General features: G+C 38.8%; 1 protein-coding gene across 1 annotated transcript; it reads right to left on the bottom strand.

The window, feature by feature from the left end:
* Window positions 1–1,222: 1,222 nt before the first annotated feature.
* Window positions 1,223–17,989, bottom strand: LOC104495026 (lipid phosphate phosphatase-related protein type 4; the record flags this gene model as incomplete). The annotated part of the gene is made up of 7 exons (XM_010137945.1): window positions 1,223–1,733; window positions 1,821–3,219; window positions 5,205–5,378; window positions 6,655–6,712; window positions 11,552–11,747; window positions 13,428–13,557; window positions 17,778–17,989. Coding segments are annotated over 6 exons (2,108 nt in total), but the record flags the coding sequence as incomplete, so codon positions are not given.
* Window positions 17,990–20,600: the final 2,611 nt, after the last annotated feature.

Below are 20,600 nucleotides of genomic sequence, written 5' to 3' on the forward strand. Positions count from 1 at the left end.
CCTATTTGGCTGGGCTAGGGTGGGCTTTTCCTCAGTTCTATGCGGTGGGGTCTGTAGACAGGTTCTGACTAGGGAGTATGTGTCTGCCTCTCTGACACCCTAAATCAGAAGAGGATGTAGAACAAAACACTCCTCTTAAAAAGCCAGAGGACAGACCTGATCTGGTACTACTTATTCAGTGAAGGGACTGCTAAACCATTCCCTTCCCCTCCTAGCAGGGGAGCTGGGAGGTGTCTTATGGTAGTTTTCTTTTAAGTGGACATCTGAGAGAGAATGAGGAGCTGCACTGGGTGACCACTGCCCCTGGCTTCTTTCATGGTTTATTTGAGTTGAGCCAAAGGCATTTCTTGTACCATGCCCAGGACATGCTATGTTTATTCCTTTCAGAGCTTACCTTTCAAGAATTTTTGGCAAAGGACATTTTTAGCAAGCAAGTTCTTTTGTTATATTCACAGCTTAATTTACTAAAATAATCTGTGTTCTCTCAGGTGCAGAAACCCTCCATATTCTTAAGTGGCAATGGTGGGAAAAAAATATAATGCTTAAGAAGGCCCTGGAGAGTGTCTCAAGGGAGGTGAACGGTGGTAGTGGCACAATACAACACTCGTTCGGTGATTCTGCAACACCAAGGCATTCCATTTTTAAAGCGAAGCATAAATGCCCTAAATGATGGTGATTGGGCTGAAAGTTGTGATTGTTCCTGTGGCATACTAAGCAAGTGAGGCGACTGACTGCTGCTACGTGTGAGCTGTGGTATTAATTACTGTCTCCTTGGAAGCTGGTCAGGAAAGTGTCCATTTATTTTTATTTATCCATGGCTCACCTTTCACATTTGCACATCTCGCAGTTATTGGTCTCCTGCATTATAGAGTTAAAAACTAATAGAAAAATTGAAGGGTTGCTGAAGGACAGAATAAGAGGTTTAAAAATGTAAAATCTGAATTACTTGTAGTACTTTAAAAGACCCCTTAAAAAACATAATTTAAAACAATTCTACAAGTTAGCCCACTAAGAAGCAGCCTCTTCATTAGTAGCACCTGTTCTTAAACGAAAGTTGAGCAGTAGCAGCAAAACTATTCAAAATATATAGTTATTCCACTCTAATGGAATGTCACCCACACGTTTTTTGTTGCAGTAGACATTTTAAAGAACTACACAAAACCTTTGCAATCTTTGAATGTGACAGATCCACTATAACAAAGCTGTAAATATTTCCTACGCTAAATGAATGCAGCCAGCATCATCATAGTATTAGCAATATTACTTTTAAAGTAACTGCACATCAATATGTCATGTATTGTAGAGTCTAGTAAGTATGAGATTTTTCAAAACATGTAAAGATATCACCAGCACCATCCTGTATTAAAGATTTGGTGCAAATTCTGCAAAGGTGAGTATATACTACTGATACAGCCTTTGCTGTGAAAATTCAGTCAATTTTGGACACAAATATAAATAAAATAAAAAGTTGGCACATTCATGAAATAAAGTGTCTGCGTTCAAGACCATTGTTTTGATTGACATCTTCACCCTCAGATAAATGTTTTGAGTCTGAAGAAACAAGTTGCATGTAAATATTTCACATTAATTAGGCTCCGGCATTGTGCTTTTCCCCCCACCACATGCTTTCCACAGGCTCATGCACATCGCACATCAGCAGCGTTCAATAACAATTGGGCTGCTGGTCAATAATTTGGCACATTGACGGTAAATAACAGCTCAAAACAGAGCGAGCAGAACCTGCGTCAAGATGTGTTTACTTTGTGGTGGTACGGACCAGCTGATATATTTCCTCTCATTCCTTATATGCTCGGAGCGAGCAGAACCTGCGTCAAGATGTGTTTACTTTGTGGTGGTACGGACCAGCTGATATATTTCCTCTCATTCCTTATATGCGCGTGTAGGGGATGTGCCTTTATAGAAGATGTTTCTGGTGTTCTCTGGACTGCTCCCTCTCTCAGGGATTAAAATGATGTTACCTTTTCTTCGAAGCGTTGAGTCCCGGCTAGAAGAAATGGACAGAGTCTCTGAGCCAATCTCACTTCCCTCCACTGGCGTGACTCTTATCGTAGTGATTCCGTGATGGTGATGCTCACTGTTATCTATGTTGCTCCTTTTCCTGTCACTTGACCCATAACTGTCTTTTAAGGAGTCACAGCTCTCAGAGTCTCTGTTAAGATCATTTAGCTCATACGTCTGACGAAGGGTGACTTTTTCAGGACCTTTCCATTTCCATGACCCACTTCCTTCACCTTCTGATGGCATCTGAATTACAGGTCTGTTATTTTCTGGGTGGGCCTCAACTCTGACAATGCTGCTTGGCTCATGGTCTGTCAAGGTTTTATATCTGATGGCTCCTGTACAGGTGACTGTGCTTCCCTCTGAACTCTTTGGACTACCCTGAAGCACTCCTTGCTGCTTAGACATGGCTATTACTTGCATGATTCTTGGCTGGCTATTGCTTCTACATGCAACACTCTTCTCAGCAGCTTTCAGCCATTTAGCTCTAGCTGAACTACTTTTGGGTGATGTGTTCACATTCTCCTGAGTCTCCTCAGGAATATGCACTAGCTGGGATGAGCCAGGACGTGACTGAATGGAGACTCTTGGCCCACCAGAAAGACCCGAGTTGTTACAACCTGGTACGCTGCCAGGTTGAATTTTCAGGTATTGGCTAGTTGGTCCATGATGATCACCATTTACACCCACTCTGGAGGGTTCTGAGCTTGACCTCATTTCGATAGCCCTTGGTGGTGACTGGCCAGATTCAGTTTCTATTACTTGCAGTGACAACTTCCGACTTTCATTCTTGTTCTTCCACTGGGAAAGCAGCTGTTTGGAACGGGCAGAATCCATTGAAGCGTGTATTGTTGCATTTCGTCTTGCTGGATCTTCCAGGGATGGTGTGTTGACTCTTGGCAAAGTGTTGCTGAAGGTAACCATATTTTCCTTTCCCATTGGGCTTCGTGGTGTTATTATTTCAACATCAGCATTTGCTCTCTTGATATTGGTCAGAGATCCTGAATCTCTGTGGTTTCTATTCAGGATACCTTCTGTACGGTGAGAGACAATGCCGTCACTGCTGCTGCCGTTTTTACCTGGCAGGATTCTGTTGGCATCTTGACTGAGGTCTGTCAAAGACCTTAGGGGTTCTCTATGAAAACCTGGGTGAAACACATTCTCGTCACTTGGTAAGAAGTTTCCCACAGCATACAGGCCCTGATATTTGAACAGAAGCATCAACAATCAGTTATGGAGTAAAGAGACATTTTAAGGCACTTTAATTATATTCCTCTGCCTTTAAATAAATATTGAGTGATAGAATTAGTCCAGACTAACTGACAGGGTATGCTCACTTTCCTTTCCTCACCAGTATATCCTTATTCCAAATTCTGTCCTCAATCTGGTACATCAAGATACGTATGAAGTAGTCTTAGCAGGATAACTAGGGCACAAAGTCCATGGCAACAAACAGTTCAGGAAAATATTTAGCCTCCTTCAGTTTTCTTCATCTTATAAAGCAACAGATTCAGCTGAAGAAAGAATGTTTTGTTACAAAAATAATAAAATAAATATTTGCAGTCATCTAGACAAAACTATTTTACAGCTACACTACTGTCTGCTCTGATTTACTGAATTCTTGTTTCAGCTTGAGTTGTTCTCTGCTCTATGATTCTGCCCTTTCTGCTGCGTAATAACTGTGTAATGCAGTATCTACATGATAGAACAATTTATCAACTTTAAATCAATTGCTTTCCAAGCCCTGCAGAACTGTAACAAGATTTAGTTACACATTTTCGTATTCAGCAGACTCAGTGTTAAAATGAAAGGGTCAAATGCCTGACTCAATCACTTACGTTACTTGTTCTTTACACTCCTTTCAGAGTTATTTGTGGTTTCACATTATTTCCCCTCCCCTTCCTCTTATTGGCTTGTAGTTTTCAGGGCAGATTTACTGACTACTGGGTATCCAGGACAATGTGCTCTCTGATGTATGTTGTCATGCAACAGTATATGGAGGAGACCTAACAAAGAGCATACTTGTTTGTGGATTTCAAACATGGGAACAACAGTTCCATTTATGAGAGTCTACAACAGCTTAATCATTTGAACTAAAATTGTCAACAGAATGCCTTTCTGCTCCCAGTGCAATAGTAGAAAATTACTTCAGTAGCTCATGGGGTTTCTATTACCTATCCTGGTTGCTCTTTCTTCTGCCACTGTGGAAGCCATCCCTCCCTCCCCACCCCATCATCTTGGTAGACCATCTGCATGTACCTTAGATTATCTAATCGCAGAAAAAGGGGGCTACTATATGAATTCAATTTAGTGTTACACTAAAATTCATCATTGACTTTGAGTCAAAAACATCCCACTGGCTGCTAAGACTCTTCTGTACACCTGCCCACAGTGGAGCAAAAATGTTATCATCGAAGTTCCTGGTTGCTCACAGGCACCTGGATTGACCCTGTGCTGAACATCTAGGGCAGCAACAGTCGTGTTGGAGACATACTGAGAGCAGCAAGCAAAAGCAAATGCTTGATGAGCTTCCTACTGACAGATACAAACTGGCCTATCCTACATACTCCGTAACAGGACCCTTCCAAGGTGCTCCATCTGTTTCAACCCAGTACAGAAGAAAAGCATAGGAATAACCTGGCTTGGGCATCCTATTTTCCCTGCATAATTTCCCCAGGATCTTCAAAGAATCACAAGGGTCTAATATTGCCTTTGATTTCTTGCAGGTTCTGTAATTTACTGAGCCGAGTTGCTGCATAGTAATTCAACCATGGTTTTGAGACCATAAAGCTAACATTGGCAATATAAACTCAGGCTGGCAAGAAATACCAATTAGTCCAATATTTTTCTTGCATTATGATAGGAAGCGTGGAGTAGAAAAGATGAGTACCTTTAAGTATTTAATGAAGTACATAATGTTAGATCTGTTTCTGTATACAACGCCAGACGTTTATATACCACTTCGTGCACTGCTATGACACTTTAAATTGAAATACGTATTTGCCTTTTCTTGTTTATTTGTAAAGCAATTACTCCTAACATCATCATATTCAACACATTTTGACTGTATTTTTAATTATGGCATGTGACCACGATGAAAGGTTTTCATAAAAAATGCTAGTATGCCTATTACAGCCTTATGAGTTTTATTTGCTGAAGCTTAACTACATGAATATTGTATTTACCAAATAGAGAGCAATTCCTCCTCCTATGAGAAAGCCACAGTAAACATCAACTGGATGATTCTTATACTGGGTGATACGAGTCAGCCCACATATAATTCCACAGATAATAAAAGCAAAGACCAAGAGTGGTTTCAGAAGTTTTGAGGAGTCTGTTAATGTAGAATTGAAGTACATCTTGAAAATAGAAAGAAATGAAGAAGCAGTTAAAGAGACTTAAACTTTCTTAAGAGGATATTAATTTTTCACATACAATGTTTCTTTCACACATAGATCACTATTACACAATAATATTGCAAATAATCAGTTTAATTTTATTTTTCAGCCCTGTTAAAATTTGCTCATTTACTGTGGGAAGATCGGAAATCAAAAGGAATGGATTTCCAAAAGCACAGGCAGTGTTGCTTATTGACATCAATTAGGATAAGGATTTTATGCCTCAATCCTGTTCACAGTCAGATCCTAAATGTTCTATAAGTGTGACTAAGGATCCACCGCTTCTGATATACAGAAGCCAGATGTCATGCCAGATGAAGGCAATAAACCTGTTCTAACAAAAGCCACCACCAGATGCTTTAGAGAGCTATTTCTCAGCTGGGGACCACAATGTCAGGGAAGTCACAAAAATAAAGTGGAGGTGGATCATCAGTATTGTTCCAAATTTTGGCCTTTCCCTGGCCAGAATAAATACTGACAAGGTCCCAGTGCATGCACAATTCCAATATCTAATTTGATTCACTGTCTGTTACTGTTTTTATTTTGTCTAAAGTTTACAGCATGAGTGATTAAATTCCTTTTCTTTTGTTTTTTACACTTCAAGTAAGTTGTCACTCATACCAACACTGTAGTCCATACTGAAGAAATGTCATTGGTCAGATGTGTAAAATTATCTGTGATTGCTGCAGCATGTTCTAGAGTTCCCTGCTAGTTAGTGATGGGGTTTTTTTCATTCGCTTTGCAGTAACACCTTGGAGGCTCCGAGAGTGATTGTGCCAATTCATTCATGCTGCAATTCTATGGAGGTCAAATGAAACTACATCTCATAAACGTTTGTTCCTTAATGCCTCAAGTTTAGAAGCAAGTCAAGAGAAGACAGCAATAAAGGCAGAACACATAAAGGTTAATTTGAATGGTAAGTCAAAATATCACACTGTAAGACAGATAAGCACTGCATTTGATATGTGAATGAGGCACCAAATATACTTTTAACATTACGCTTTTTGTCGCAGTTTAACAAAGGATGTGAAGCGGTTGAATCTTTTCTGTATTCTTAATAGAGATGCTTTTATTTTAGCTGTTAGTAGTGTTATTTTGCTTTCAGACTGGGAGGATAAAAACTTACATCCATCCAGCAAAACCTACATCCATGCAACGCATCACTTTGCAATATACAGCAAATAACTTTCTGACTTTTGTCTTGTATAAATGATAACGAACAGAGTTGGTTACTCACCGAAATGTACACTGCTGCAAAGGCTGCCAGGGTGGCATGTTGAGAAGGGAATGACTTTCTGCCAAGGAAGGACACTCAAATTATGCTTCTCAGTTCAAATACACTGTGCTAGTGTTCACTTCCATAAAACACTGGTGGTACAGTAATTTTCAGCTTACACTTTCTAAGCAATATATGATCAAGCGGTAACACTTAATTTCTAGATTTCTACTATCTGGAGAAATGACCAGTGATAATCAAATGCCTTTGTTTTGAAGTAAATATTTATCATTAAATTCTTTTTGTGTACTAAGAGAAGTATGTGTACTATGAGAATAGTGGGAACGAGCTAAAGATTGAGAGAAATACCTATACATTTATTTCTGTAAATAAATGTCCATAATAACTTTTTAGTAAATACCTAATTATACAAGTCATTTAATGCATGAACTTTGATCTTATTCTGTTCTCACTGACTTCACTTGGACTCTCTTCAGAGTAAGGACTCATACACTTCGATAATCAGGCCCTAACTTCAGCAACTAAATTCATCATCTTTGTGCCTCTTTGTTGCTCTAATAATGAAGGGATGACAAGGTGACATTCCTCTGAGAGGCAAACTATATATTTATTTCCTTTGTCTTCAGGTTTATTTTTTTAAATTTCAGCACTTTATAACGTGATAGGAGTGAATGGAGCACAAGAACATGGAGAGGGTATTTTAAGGGTTACTGGGCCCCTTTTTGAAGCCCAGAACAAGAGGGTAAATGACAGTATGTCTGAACTCTGTGAAACAGTAAGCAATATCAGGTCTATTCTTGAAATTGCTGAGGGCCTTCTGCTCCCATTGAAAAGCCAGGGACTCGACTGATGTGGACTGGGTTTTGAGTCAGAAACTGTAGATATGAAAATCAGAAGTGACAGCTTAGCTTCTACTTCTCTGACCAAGAAAAGGAGGCATTGTGTCAGTAGCAGCCGGACAGAACCATCACCGACGTTTTAATATTATTCATTTTATAGGCCCATTTCAATCTTCTAAAAACAACAAAAGAAAAGTGATGGGAACCTGAAGGAAAGACTTTTTGCGCAATAAAGGGGCAAACTTAGCTGGGGCTGGATTTAGTAACACCTGTTCTGCAGCAGACATGTGGAGGCCTTAAAAAACATTTATGACCACTGAACTCTAGAAGTAAGATGCAGTGCAGATCTACAGCAGTTTGTACCTGTACATTTATCTCCTTAAAATGGCATGGACATGTAATGTAATGTGCTGGCTGTCTTGGTGAAGAAGGGTATGTCTATCTTGCGGCCACAGCAGCCACTTGCACCTGAGAAAGCACAGCTTGGGATAAATCATTCAGCTTTGCAGATGGGTCTTGCCACCCAAACTGGGCTCCATGTATAGCCATTTTCCTAGCTGCACCTGAGTTAGCTAGTTTAAAATAGCAGACTGAAACATAGTCCTTTAACCTTTCAACAGACATTCTTCTGTAAAGCAGCAAAGTCTACTTTCTAACTTCCTTTCCTATGCATTTTGCCCTGTTTGTCCATGTAGTTCAGTGTGAATGCCATACTGCTGACCTGATTTTGAGCCCACGGCTCCAGCAGGTTCATGACTCCAGCCAAGATGAAGCAGCATGATTCCTTTTTTATTTCTAAAGACAGACCTAAATTCTTCTTTTTCTTCTTTTTTTCCTCCCCTTTTCTTTTTTTTTTATTTCTTTCTCTCCTCTGCCCTCAACTAACTCCGCCCACACACACCCACCCCCGCCCCCAACTAACCTTTCACAAATAGTATCCCTGGAGAACAAGTTCAGGATTGAGGATAGGAGGATTAATACATGAAAAAAAAATGTAAATGTTTATAATGGCTTATCAACTCCTTTACCCTGTGCAGGTTTTGGTGCAAGTATAAATCTACTGACAGTCTCTGTGGAGCTAATGTGTAGATTTGATTCTGGGGACTTTAGTACCACTCAGAACTTAACCTCAATTTGATGGCATTTTTACAGTCTATAAGGCTACGCTACAGTCAATTTTCTCTTTATTCTATTTTCTATTCATATGCTTTCAGGGCAAGCACAGCACGTTACAGGCTAAATGCACTCTGTGTACCCTCTAATGGCGACAGTGCTTTTGCTCCTCTATTTGTTATCTTTTAATCTAAAATGAAAATAATTCAAGCTAAAAATATGTAGCCTTTTTCTATGGCTGTGGATTGAAAAGGTGAACAAAGGTCTCAAAGAAAACGTCCTGAACTCTGATGACAGTGTATCACTCTAAATGCTCCTGCAGGAGGATGTGTAGAGGGGGAACAACGATGAGAAAGTCATGTTGAAAGAGAGAGTCATACCGAGTCAGAACATCAGAAATGATAGAAGCTAGAGAACTCAGTGGAGATCTAAATAGAAATGACTGAAAAGGCTCTTAGAAAATAGATGAAAAGATGGACAAAGGAAACGACTGGATATTTAGGGATGCTGCAGCAAATGATTTCATCCAATCAGCTGGATAATTATGTGTTCTTTTCTATGCTTTTCATGGGGGAGTTCAGAAGCAAAGTTCTGGAGCCCAAGTTTCTGGGAAGTACAAATAAAAAATGAAGGCCATTAGCAATCTCAGAAGAACAGATCCCTTACAAACTGAAATTATTGAAGTCAAATTATCCTCCTGGGCTGGAGAAGTTATACCATAACTCCTCCAGTAGATGACTGAAGGAGGTACTGTACTGGTGGCAAATGCTGGTCGCTTTGGTGAAGTTGAGACAGGCATAAGGCAGCAATACAGGAATAAGAAAAAAAAGCAATAAAATTGCGTTAAGGAGAAACTGAGGGTGGTGCCAGAATACTATAGTTCACCAAAAGTATCCTCTACGATGGGAGTAAATTTAGATATCAATATATGGTCATCTTCCTCAAGAAAAGAAACACACAAAACCTACTTGTTTGGTTTTAACATGTTAGAACCGATTTTGCTTGGTTTTTTGGAACTGATGGTATTTAAATTTAGGAGTGATCAGCATTTCTGGAATGGCTACAGGCAGTCAATTCAGAGCAGCTGGCATTGTATTTGAGATGATAACGAAATGAATGAGATGTAACCATGAAAATTTTTCTCCCTGCTCCCATGTAAAGCTACACCACCTTCCCTGGGACACCATGTAGGTGCAAGACACTGCCTGCAAGCATCAGGATTCAGTGGAAGTATCCCAGTAACAGCAAATGGTTATGGGAAAAGAAACAGCGAAGTGAAGGCTGGCATAGTAATTCTGGTTATGCCTTTCAGCAAAATTATTGTCATCAGATTATTTGGGCCCAATAGAGCTACAATCCTGCATTCCAGCTCCGGATCATGCCCACGTGTATAAATTGAAAAGATATGGCAAATTAATCGATGCTAATTATGAGTCTTAGCCCACTAGACATATTTAAGACCAAATACATCAATTAATTGAGGGTCTTTACGCATCAGTGAAATTGGTTTGTCCCAATGAAAGGAGACAGATTACGAGATTTGCTGAAGATACAGAGTGCATGATTTCATGATTCCCAAGCGTGTCAGTCATTGAAATAAATGTAAAAGCAAACAAACTGGGGGAGATGTGCCTTCATACATAGACAGGACATTTTAATAATGTCCATGTGACAAAAATATAATGCCATGAGGCAAAAAGTTAAAACAGATGCTAGCATCTGGGGCTGCATGCAGAACAAGAAAGGGGTGCAAAGCTTTAATGAAGTAGATGTGACAGAGTAACTAACACAGCTTCATGTCTGCTAATCAGGTACATAGAGAAATTATGCAGCTAAGTCAGAGAGGGATATAGTAGTCCTTTCAAGCATTCTGTAATTTTGCTGTAATTTTTTTTGTGAGAGCAGGAGATTTAAAAAAGCACCAAAACTTTGACAGACTGCAAAACGTTCAAACATTCCATGACTAACAGGCAAGAAAGGTTAACCTGGTGTGGGAAAGATATGGTAGTCTACTACTGTATTCAGTAAAGAGCTTTGTGATTTCTCAGTAGTGTAGTGCTGATATGTAGCACACTACATACTAATGAAGTTCATGAACTAACGAGTACCAGATGTATTGGAACAGTACAATTTACTGATTTATACCTTCAGATTCCTTGTTGAAATCCATGATCTGTCATCAGTAATTGAATTATCACTGTTTTATCACACTGAGCTTACTTAAAATAAGAAATATAGTCTGGTTTATATCTCAGCTTGAGTGATACGCATATCCAAAACCTGCTACTATAAGCAGTATTAATTTCTTCCCTGGCTCTCTTAAGTAGGAAGGGTAAAGACTAAATGATCAAGGAGGATAAACCACCAGTTAGAAACGCTATGAAAGAAAAGACTTGTGTTTGGGGACACATAGACTTGCACTGCTGTGGTCTTCCTCTAATAAAGAGATTTTTTTTTATGCCGTCAATACAAAAAACTTAACTACAGAAACAGAAAACAAATAAACTCCTCCAACAACTCCCAAACCCAAACCTAACAAAGACCAATATGACAGAACAGTAATGTATGTTTTACAGAGGACTCAGATAAAGTGCTTCTTTCCCTGCTTGTCGTGGGAAACTTAACCACATCCCACTGGGAAAAGGAGTAGAAGCTACACATATTAATGACTGTACAGGAAATTATCTCCTTTGAAGGAGGGAAAATAACTAGCTACTAATGGCTGCTTCAGTCACTGACAAAGTCTTCCAAAGCCCACTGTTGGCCTAATGCCTACAGAAAACTGAACGTCACTAAAAAAAGACACTTATGCTTTCAACTTTGTTATAAAAAACTGACAAAACTCATTCAGACTTTAACTGAAAAAAAAAAATCTCAAACTGGGACAGAAAATAAAAAAATAAAATGAATACTTAAAAATGTACACAATGAAGGATAAAACCAACCTTCCAGCATTGATAATACTGAGATCAGCTCCTGAGCAAATATCTTCCACAACATATGAATTCTCTGAGCAAGATACATTTAAGGATGTATAGTTTGGCTTGCAAACAGTCAGGAAATACGGTGCCTGATATCCTGTTGATAGCTGTATAATATCAGTAACAAGAGCAGTAGAACAAAGACCAAACACATGAACACCTAGGAAAAAAATCAATAGAGCTCGTTAACTTTATTACCTGGATAAATTAGATTAGATTAATTCACTGAGACAAAATACATTCAAAGGAATTCTAGTGGGTTTTGTCATTGGCCTTGAGAAAATTTAACTGAAGAATAAGATGTACTTTTTTAAATGAAAGCTTATTGTGAAGTTGAATTCTTTCATGTTAAAAAAATTAAGATTATTTATGCTTGTTTTCTCCTAGTTGATACTTGACATTTCATTTTGGCTTGATGTCCTCCAATGTCTCTTCATAAAAGTGAACTGCACGGGAGCTGCTTCGATTTGGAAAGCAGTTTTCTGAAGTGACTAAAGGACAGCCAGCTGTTTGAGGAGAGCATATGTGCTCATCCAGTCCTTGGACTTGCCCACTGGCAGCTGCCCATTAGATCACTGCTCTGAGGACCTGTTCTTGTTTTTCAACCAGGGACTCATCCTCTGGCAATAACTTTTGCTACCTTCACACCTCTGGTATTTCTTAAGAGTACCAAGTCCTTGCTATGAGTCCAAATATTTAGTCTTTTTGGTAACTGAACAATGTTTCTGTCCGGTTAATAATGCCAAATTCAGGAGACAGTTGGAGTAAAAACGCAGTTATTCTACTGAGCATTTTCAGCTGCTTTTCTCCTAAAGATTTCCTCTAATTCCCTTCTTGGACTCATAAATAAATTTCTTTTTCATGTGAAAATTAAAAGAATGCTAAAGTCATTAAAATATGAAAGAAACAGCAAGTTCAGAGAATGAATGAAGAATGAAATTCGTGCATCTCTGAGCCTGTCTGGAATGGGATGCCATACAGGAAAGCATGGAGTATCTTTACAGTCCTCCTTGCTGATGATGTCATCTGCCATCCCCTCTGCCTACTTTCTCACTGCTGAACTGAAGAGGATGCTTTACTGGTCATAGCCTCTACAACCTTTCCTGTCATTGCCTCCCTGCTTGCCAGACTACAGAAACCTAGTGTAGAATCCTTCTACCAGGTTTTCAGTCTGCTGTCCTGCAGGTTGTCTTTGCCTAAGCTGCCCTCTCTAAATTTTGAACAGAGAAAATCTTTCCTTTAGCTACCCATTGGTAGAGGAAATTAAGTGTAAGAAGGGGAAAAAAGTCCCGTTGCCTTTTCTAGTTCAGTTTTCATAAATGACAACTAAAGTAAAATAAAACAATTCAACATGTTCCTCTCTATCATTAGGTTGCCAGATTCTAGCCCTTTTGCAAGCGGTAGATAAACACATCCCAGAAAAAGAATGTTGAATCTACTCAGAGTTTCTGACAAGTTTTCAGTCATGCTGAATACTGTGTCGGGTGGGTTGAATCCTTATGATGCACTGAATGAAGTCAGGCAGGGGAAACTACACACTGAAACTATTAAAAGGAAGCCAGCTCAAAGTGGGCAAAGGAAGAAAAACAAATAATTCTTTTACAAACAATAGCTCAGGAGAGGAAAGGGAAAACAAAGAGCGTAGATGCTGCATTACTGAGTATGGGGCTTCTCTGCTGCTCCATTTAACAAATTCTTGTCACATTTTCTGGCAGAAGATGATCTACACCAGTGGTGGCCTTGCACTGTTCTGAAAGGCTGTTTCAGAGAAGGAAACCTGCATGGTGAGAACTGAATGTATAGGGAAAGCTCTTCTTTGTGACTAACATTTGAAACCCACCAACAAATCTGACAGCTCTTCTAAGAAAAGAATTGAAGTTGCATCCTCCTGCGTTAATATTGGCCTCTGTTCCAATCCCGTTTCTTCTTTTGGACAGGCAACAGTAGAGAATTCCTTCTCCTATCATTATCTGCAATGACAAAGGAGCTGTTAAATTAAGCGTAGCAGGTACTCAGAAGACACCGATTGAATGTAAAAGCCTGAGAACAATACCCCTAACCAATGTCATCCACTGACATGTACTCGCCTTTAAAAGATTTGTATCTATATGTAAACATTCAGTAATGCAATTTAGCCCGAGTAAGGGCAGGCAAGGTGGCACTGAAATTAAATGCAAGTGGAATACAGTATACAGCGCTCCATGGACTTGGGGTCTTGATCCACAGCTGAAATGCGATGCTTATATAGAAAAGTACTAATTAGAAAATCTCTAAAATAATCCAGAGCCACTCAATATCTTAGTGCTCCTGAGGTGGTTTTAGCACTCAGTCTTGGCCTCAAGCCTAGCAATTCCTAGCAGCTTCTAATTGTGTGGCAGCCTGCTCTTCTGTATTTGTTTAATTTGGCTTGGGTTTTAACCAGATCCACAGCAGCAGATAAAGTTCTGTCCTTATGGTCCCTCTGAACATATCAAGCAAAACAGATTGTGACTGAAGCCCTAGACAAGAGTTTATAAAGAGAACATAAATGAAAAATGGTGTTACTTGCTGGAAAATTGAGATCACTTATGCATTTGCAGTCTCAGATTTGATTATCTTTCTTGTTAAATAGTGCAACAATTTGGGAATCTGTACAGGGCTTGTACAGAGTTCAGAATAAGGGTTGGGTTGAAATATTGAAATTAAGGGGGCAGTTCTCATTACTGAGAGAAGATTCAGCTTGTTATCTACAGATGCACTGAAAACTAGTATAGGCAATGCACAAAGCTTACAATGCAATGAGCTGCTGAAGCATCAGAATTATGCTGAATCTGCTGTAATTACCAATGAAGTTTGTGCATGCTACAACCCCTCATCTTAGAAGGGAGATACAGTGGACAAGCTTAGTCTAACTCTTTTTTAGATAAAGGTTTAATAAATTGAAATTTCCTTTCTTTGCCAGAAAGAAAATGAAGTAATGGAGGTTGTCTCATTACATGGAAAAGTCAGCGCTAGGGATTGTTTAAAGAATTTTAATTAGATGAGAACTATGGTCACTATTATTTGTCTCCATTTCATAAATTTACAGCTGAAACTTCTCAGAGAAATCAGCGCTATTTCAAACTTAAAAACCAGAGAAACTCTCACAGTTTTTAGCCAAGCTCTAGGGAATGTCAGGCATAGGGAAGAACCAGAGAGATGGATTAGCTTGTGTGATAGAGGAGAAAATTGGGAAACAGCAAAGACTATGTCAAGGAAAATCCAGAAGCTGGTATTTCCAAGGAAATAAACTCCTCCTCCTCAGTAGAGGACTGAAACTGCCAGTTTCTCTTTGCAAACTGATTTTCCAAATCAATGGGATCTAATTGCCTGATGGTCCCTGTTAGAAAGCACATTGCTATATTTAAGTAGGTTTTTAGTCAGTGGCAGATAAGGGTTTGAACCTACACTGATATATCATTAAGTAACTGGTTGTAGCATTTTTGAATGAAAAACTAGAGAGAAAATAGACCAGAGGATCAGATTCAGAGTTCTTTGATGCAAACAGAAGTCCTGTTGCAGTTCAGGTTTATCTGTATTTCAGTCATAAAATATCCTTGTTGGTAATTTCATATGAGCCCAGTTGTTCCACACTGAAGTCTCCTGTAGTTTATGAATACGTATGGAAAATTTCATCTGTGCCACAAGCTATAAGACATATGGCAATAATACAGGTAATAATTTCCTGTAGCACTTCAGGGCTACAGGACAAACCTGGTTAAAAGCAGTTGCTGCATAAAGCCCCAAATCCACACAGATCCTTCTGTAATGGCTTGGGAAAATAAATTACAAAATTCTAGTTTTGTTGTAAAAAAATGTACTATAAAGTGAAAAGATTTAATATGTTCTCCACTCTTGGGAAAAACCGAGTCTATCTACAAAAATAACATGGAAAAAAAATTAAGTCCTATTCTAATATTTATAAAAGGCTTTAAGAAGGGATTGAGACTGGAATTTGCTTGCCTTCTTGCCCACCCGCTCTTACTATTTTTTCTTACTTACACTCTTTGGTAACATTTAAAATATGGCTTAATCATACCTGTATTTTACTGAGTCCTGATGCCCTTCTGCCTCATACTGCAGTAAGTACCTGAACTGCACACAGCGGCTCGCATATTCTATGTTTCTGGAGGCCCTTAAGTCCTCACACAGCTCCTGCTTTCTTTTCTATATTTTACAGGTTTTATGAAGTCTGTAATTAATTGAAATGTTAATGACAACTCAATTATAAAATGCTGAACTCTCTAAGATGACAACGTCACCATTGTGATCTTTTTGCATTGAGCTTTGTTGGCCCATTTTTCCAAAGAAAAAGGGAAGAATTGAACAAAAATCCATTTTTTTACTTCAGAAGTGGTACTGAATAACAAAGAGCTGATGCTCTACAGCATCTTCAGTGCCTTTTATTAAAGGAGGTTGTATATTCATGCTCACACGAATGCAAACGAACTACACCTTCCTAAGGTTTGCAGCTTTTAAGCAGCTGTACTTCAAAGTGTCAGGGTTTACTTTCTTCACTGATCTTGTGTTTGATACACATGCTCAAGTATGGCTTTGAGTTCCTCACAGGGCATGGTTTTGGCTAGTTGTCTGTACTGCTGGAAGGAAAATGATTCAAGCAAGAATAATATTTTCTACAGTAAAATTTCATGCAATGCTGAAATAATCCAGCTGTAATCAAAGCCCTAAATAAATATTCCATAATGAAATGGGCATCTGGCATCTCACTTGAAGGTGTTTGATATTACCTAGGCTTGACATAAACTCTCTCAAGTAAAAAATGAGCTTTTACTCCTCTACTATGGCCCAAGTGAGCCTATATATCTTTCTATGGTTGTTTCAGAGAAGGCCACTTCATTGTTATCAGAAACACTGTCTAAACATAAGAAAGCCTGTCAAACTGCAATACCAACAATTTTTGGTTTTATCACAGTATTTGGTGTTTGCTGCAAGCATCTGCACCAGCAACACTGAGAATCTTAGCTCCCAGTTCCTAAATGAGTACAATTTTTAGCCTGATGGTTGTGCAAAATCCTTGAAAAATGGTTTCTAAAGCAACCAAAATCAAACACAGTAGGAGGAGTTCAGAATTAAAAAGACCAATAAACAAAAAATCATTCTGGAAAGCAACGAGAGAAGAGCACTTGGTGATTTTTATATGGGCAGCACAATTTATAGATTTTGTAATTGCAAATTAGCTAGTATTATAAAAGGAATGAACTGGGTGAATTTAAGGGAATTCAGAGAAGCTGGCAGCAGAGATAGCTTTTCAGGGGTGTTAGAGAAGTGCCGAACTGACGTGGCAGTCAGGGGAGAAAAGAGACCCTTTCAGAAGGTTGATTCAGCTTTTCAGGTGCATGGAATCACCCATTCAAGGTGAATTTCCCTCTCCATTTGCCAAGCAGGAGCTGTGTGAGAATAAGTCTCCTATCTGAGCTGCCTAAAACCAGACACAATTAGTTCCCTTTAGTGTGTGTGTGTGTGTATATATAGGTAAAGTCTTCAATTCCAGCAGGGACAATACTCACCTGTATCAGTTTGGTTTTTTTTTTTCTTTAAAATAACGACCAAGCTGCTTATAGTCTGACAGGACATTTTTGTTCTGCTGAAATAATCTCCTCCCTTTGGATGAATGAATAAACCAGCCTCTTTGTCTGCTCTTAATGACTAATACACTATTTAGAGGAGTCCCAGTGCTACTTGGGAAAGTGTAACTGATTTCACTGACATGGTTGATACACCTTCTCACTGAATAAAGCTAGTTCTAACAAAAGTGGCATGTTCAGGGCTCTGAATGAAAGGCTTTAATTTTCAACAGATTCTTCAAGTTTTTTTTCTCAGAAAGGTCTCTCTCACGACTTGTCTATAAAAGTTAAAATATTTGTACAGCATAACAGAATGATTCAAGCTATTCTCACCCAACCGTAGATGTTGTTTCTTAACATTAATGCCCACAATCAGGACAGTGCGAGTAGATGAAGTGCTGCAGGGAATGTTTTAAGGAGTGTGTCTCCTCCTGCTACAGAAGAATGAAAGATTAATTTAAAATGCTAAGGTAATTAGCCTGGATGACACTCTGCAGCCTAACTGAAAGCAAAAGGGCTATTTTCTTTATGTCAGCTGCAACTCTGTTCAAAGTCTTTCATAAGTGACAGTGGCACCTCAAACTTACCGTAATTGATGGTCCAGCAAAAACCAGACTAAGCAACATCAAGAAGGGAACAGACTCTTGTGCGGGTTCAATGTATGGCATACTCAGACTCTTGTCATAGCAATTAAATCCAGAGTGAACTGGCTTGAAGACATCAGTAAGTTCAAGAAAATAAAGGCTAACAACAGAAGATGCCAATATGGGCAACTGGAAGAGAAGAAAGCAACAAAATACTGTTTGGAAATGGAATAGCAATGCATTTGCAAAGACAACATAGTCTGTTAGTAAATCTCTGTGATGTGCACTATTTACATCTCCCTGCTCCTTACCACATCCATTTTACCATCCTTAAATAATTAATTCTCTAGAGATACGATACTATTCAGTTAATATCAAATAACCCTGTTGTCTACCGAGCTAGTCAAAACAGCCAATCCGGTCTTCAGCCCACGTAATTTAGCCTTTTCATCTATGAATCATTAATAGACAAACTTTGGTGGGTTTTTTTTTCCTGGCAAAGGAACTATCATGACTGCAGTGTCCCCTGTGGGCCCTCAGCATTCCGCTGTTCATCATCACCCTTTCTGGTCCTTTAGCAACTCTCTGTCATGTATATGACACTTTTTATATCACAGCCAGTTTGCATTAAGTTTCAAAGTAACAGTTAATGAAAAACAGCATCCAGTGCTTTCCTAGAACCTAAATACATGGTAATACGGTGTTCTGCCTTTGCACATTCCTTTTGTAATTCTATCAACAAAGCAATTAACTTTGGCGAGACTCAGTCTGTTTAGAACCACGATGACTGTGGTTCACAATTCTTTTATCCTCTAGCTATTTAGTGATTTTACCCTTCGCAATTACTTCCAGTAATTTATTAAGAGTGAAGCTGGCCCTTCTGGGGGTAAATTTGCCCCAGCTTGCCACCCCCTCCTGAAAGCACAGATTCAACCAGTGAGCCTCTGTGGAAGGAAGTCATGCAAGAGAAGAAATAGCAAAAAGGCATTTTGCAGCCATTGGTTTATAAGTGAACAAAGAGGACAGCCCTGCCCCCAGGGTCGTCATCAGGGCAGTCAGAGGTGACAAGCAGCATGTGATCATTCTCTCTGTCCTCTTAGTAAATGCTCAGAAGCAGTTTTTGTTTGTTATTATTTCCCAGAGTCCTTACTGAACAAGGGAACATTAGGACTGCCTGCTGCACTGAGCTGCAATGACTCCTTCCCGGTGTTGCTACAGCACTGAAGGTACCTATGGATAATACGATGTGAGCTGCCTATCTGCTTCTTTTTCTTTTTTGTCTTTTTAAGATGGCTATCACATTAACTTTTCCTCACTGTCAGCTGCCGCTGAAAAGTAAAAGCTTGCAATTACTTTAGAGATTCACATAGATAAAATCTGATAAGGCTGCATCCCATCTCTTCAGCACTCCTCTTATCTCCTCTTTTACATCAAGCACCTCGCATTCTGAAAAATAGCGATTGTCCTAACATAATTTCAGACATACTTAGATTATATTCTTCTTTTTTCTTGCAATGTGCATTACAAAGATAATTCATCCCATTCTACAATGGAATAAAAAAAGCAGAGGTAAATCTGGATAAATATATATATTAGAAAAGTGATTAATAAAAGCTGCTATATATAACAGGAGACAATGGTTTCTTGCATTAACTGGCCATTTTCAGTTTTTTAAACACCGCGCTTTTAAAATGCAGACTTTTTTGTGCATAAAATGTAATTCTGAGTGGTTAAACACAGAGGGTTCTAGCTAAATTTCACTGAAACATTTTTTAATACGACTTAGTTTTTGTTTGAAAAGAACAGCTTAACTCTGATATGCTAAAGGACAGATTTGAAGAGGGTGAGTTGTATCTCAAAGTGTTCTAAGCAAAATCTGCAGACAATAGAGAATGAAAAAATTTTGCCTGTCTGCTTATCTGTGTTCAAGTTGATTGCATTGTAACGTGGCATGTGATTGCGTAGGAAGGTGGGGAATGTGTATTGGCATCCCTAAGTGCTGTGAGCATTACGAAAGTTACAAAAATTTGTATCAAAAATAACACCAAGCATCTAGTAAGGTTGCTTCAGTAAGTGTGTATATACATACGTAACCCAAACATGTATGTATATTTGCACTCACGTACTATATGACACACACATATTACGTATAGCCTGTAATATTAATAATATGTAATACATATTATGTGGCTATGTAATCTATAACTATTATATAATCTGACATATAATATGTATGGAATTAATTATATATACTGTTATAAATGCCGCATTGATTCACACATACATCGTGAACTCTCTTTAATTTTGGTTTATTAAAAGGTTTGTATAAGGTAAAAGCAAAGCAGCGCTGGGTGCGCAAGGGAGTAAGACTCCATCAATACGCACGAATGTAGTCGGATTTTTAGTCTGTATTTATAGGCCTCTCCTTCTGGGAATTTACGACACCAATCTCGCCACAGTATTGTTGTGATGTCCATAGCAGTTGAAGGATGTCGTCCGGCCTTGACAGCTATAGGTGAAATTTATGGTAGTTTAAAGGATGTTATTGATCTTTAGGGTGGTGGCAGATAAGATCTTTAACTCCATCCTTGTTGTTTCAGGCTTTCGTTGTTTCAAGCTTTCTTTGCAGATCTGGCAGTTTTTTAGCAAAACACCAAATTCCATACGTGGGCCCCTGCTTCCCCTAATTATCCATTTAGTGACACGAATTAAGGTTCCATTTCTCACATATACTGTAAGTAAATTGAGTCCTGCTTCCTGCCTGTCACAGGGATGAGTCCAATCCTTTAGCTGGATGCAGTGTGTAACACTACTTCTCACTTCCTG

Source organism: Buceros rhinoceros, unplaced genomic scaffold (assembly GCF_000710305.1).
Source record: "Buceros rhinoceros silvestris isolate BGI_N320 unplaced genomic scaffold, ASM71030v1 scaffold6726, whole genome shotgun sequence".
NCBI classification, from domain to species: Eukaryota; Metazoa; Chordata; class Aves; order Bucerotiformes; family Bucerotidae; genus Buceros; species Buceros rhinoceros.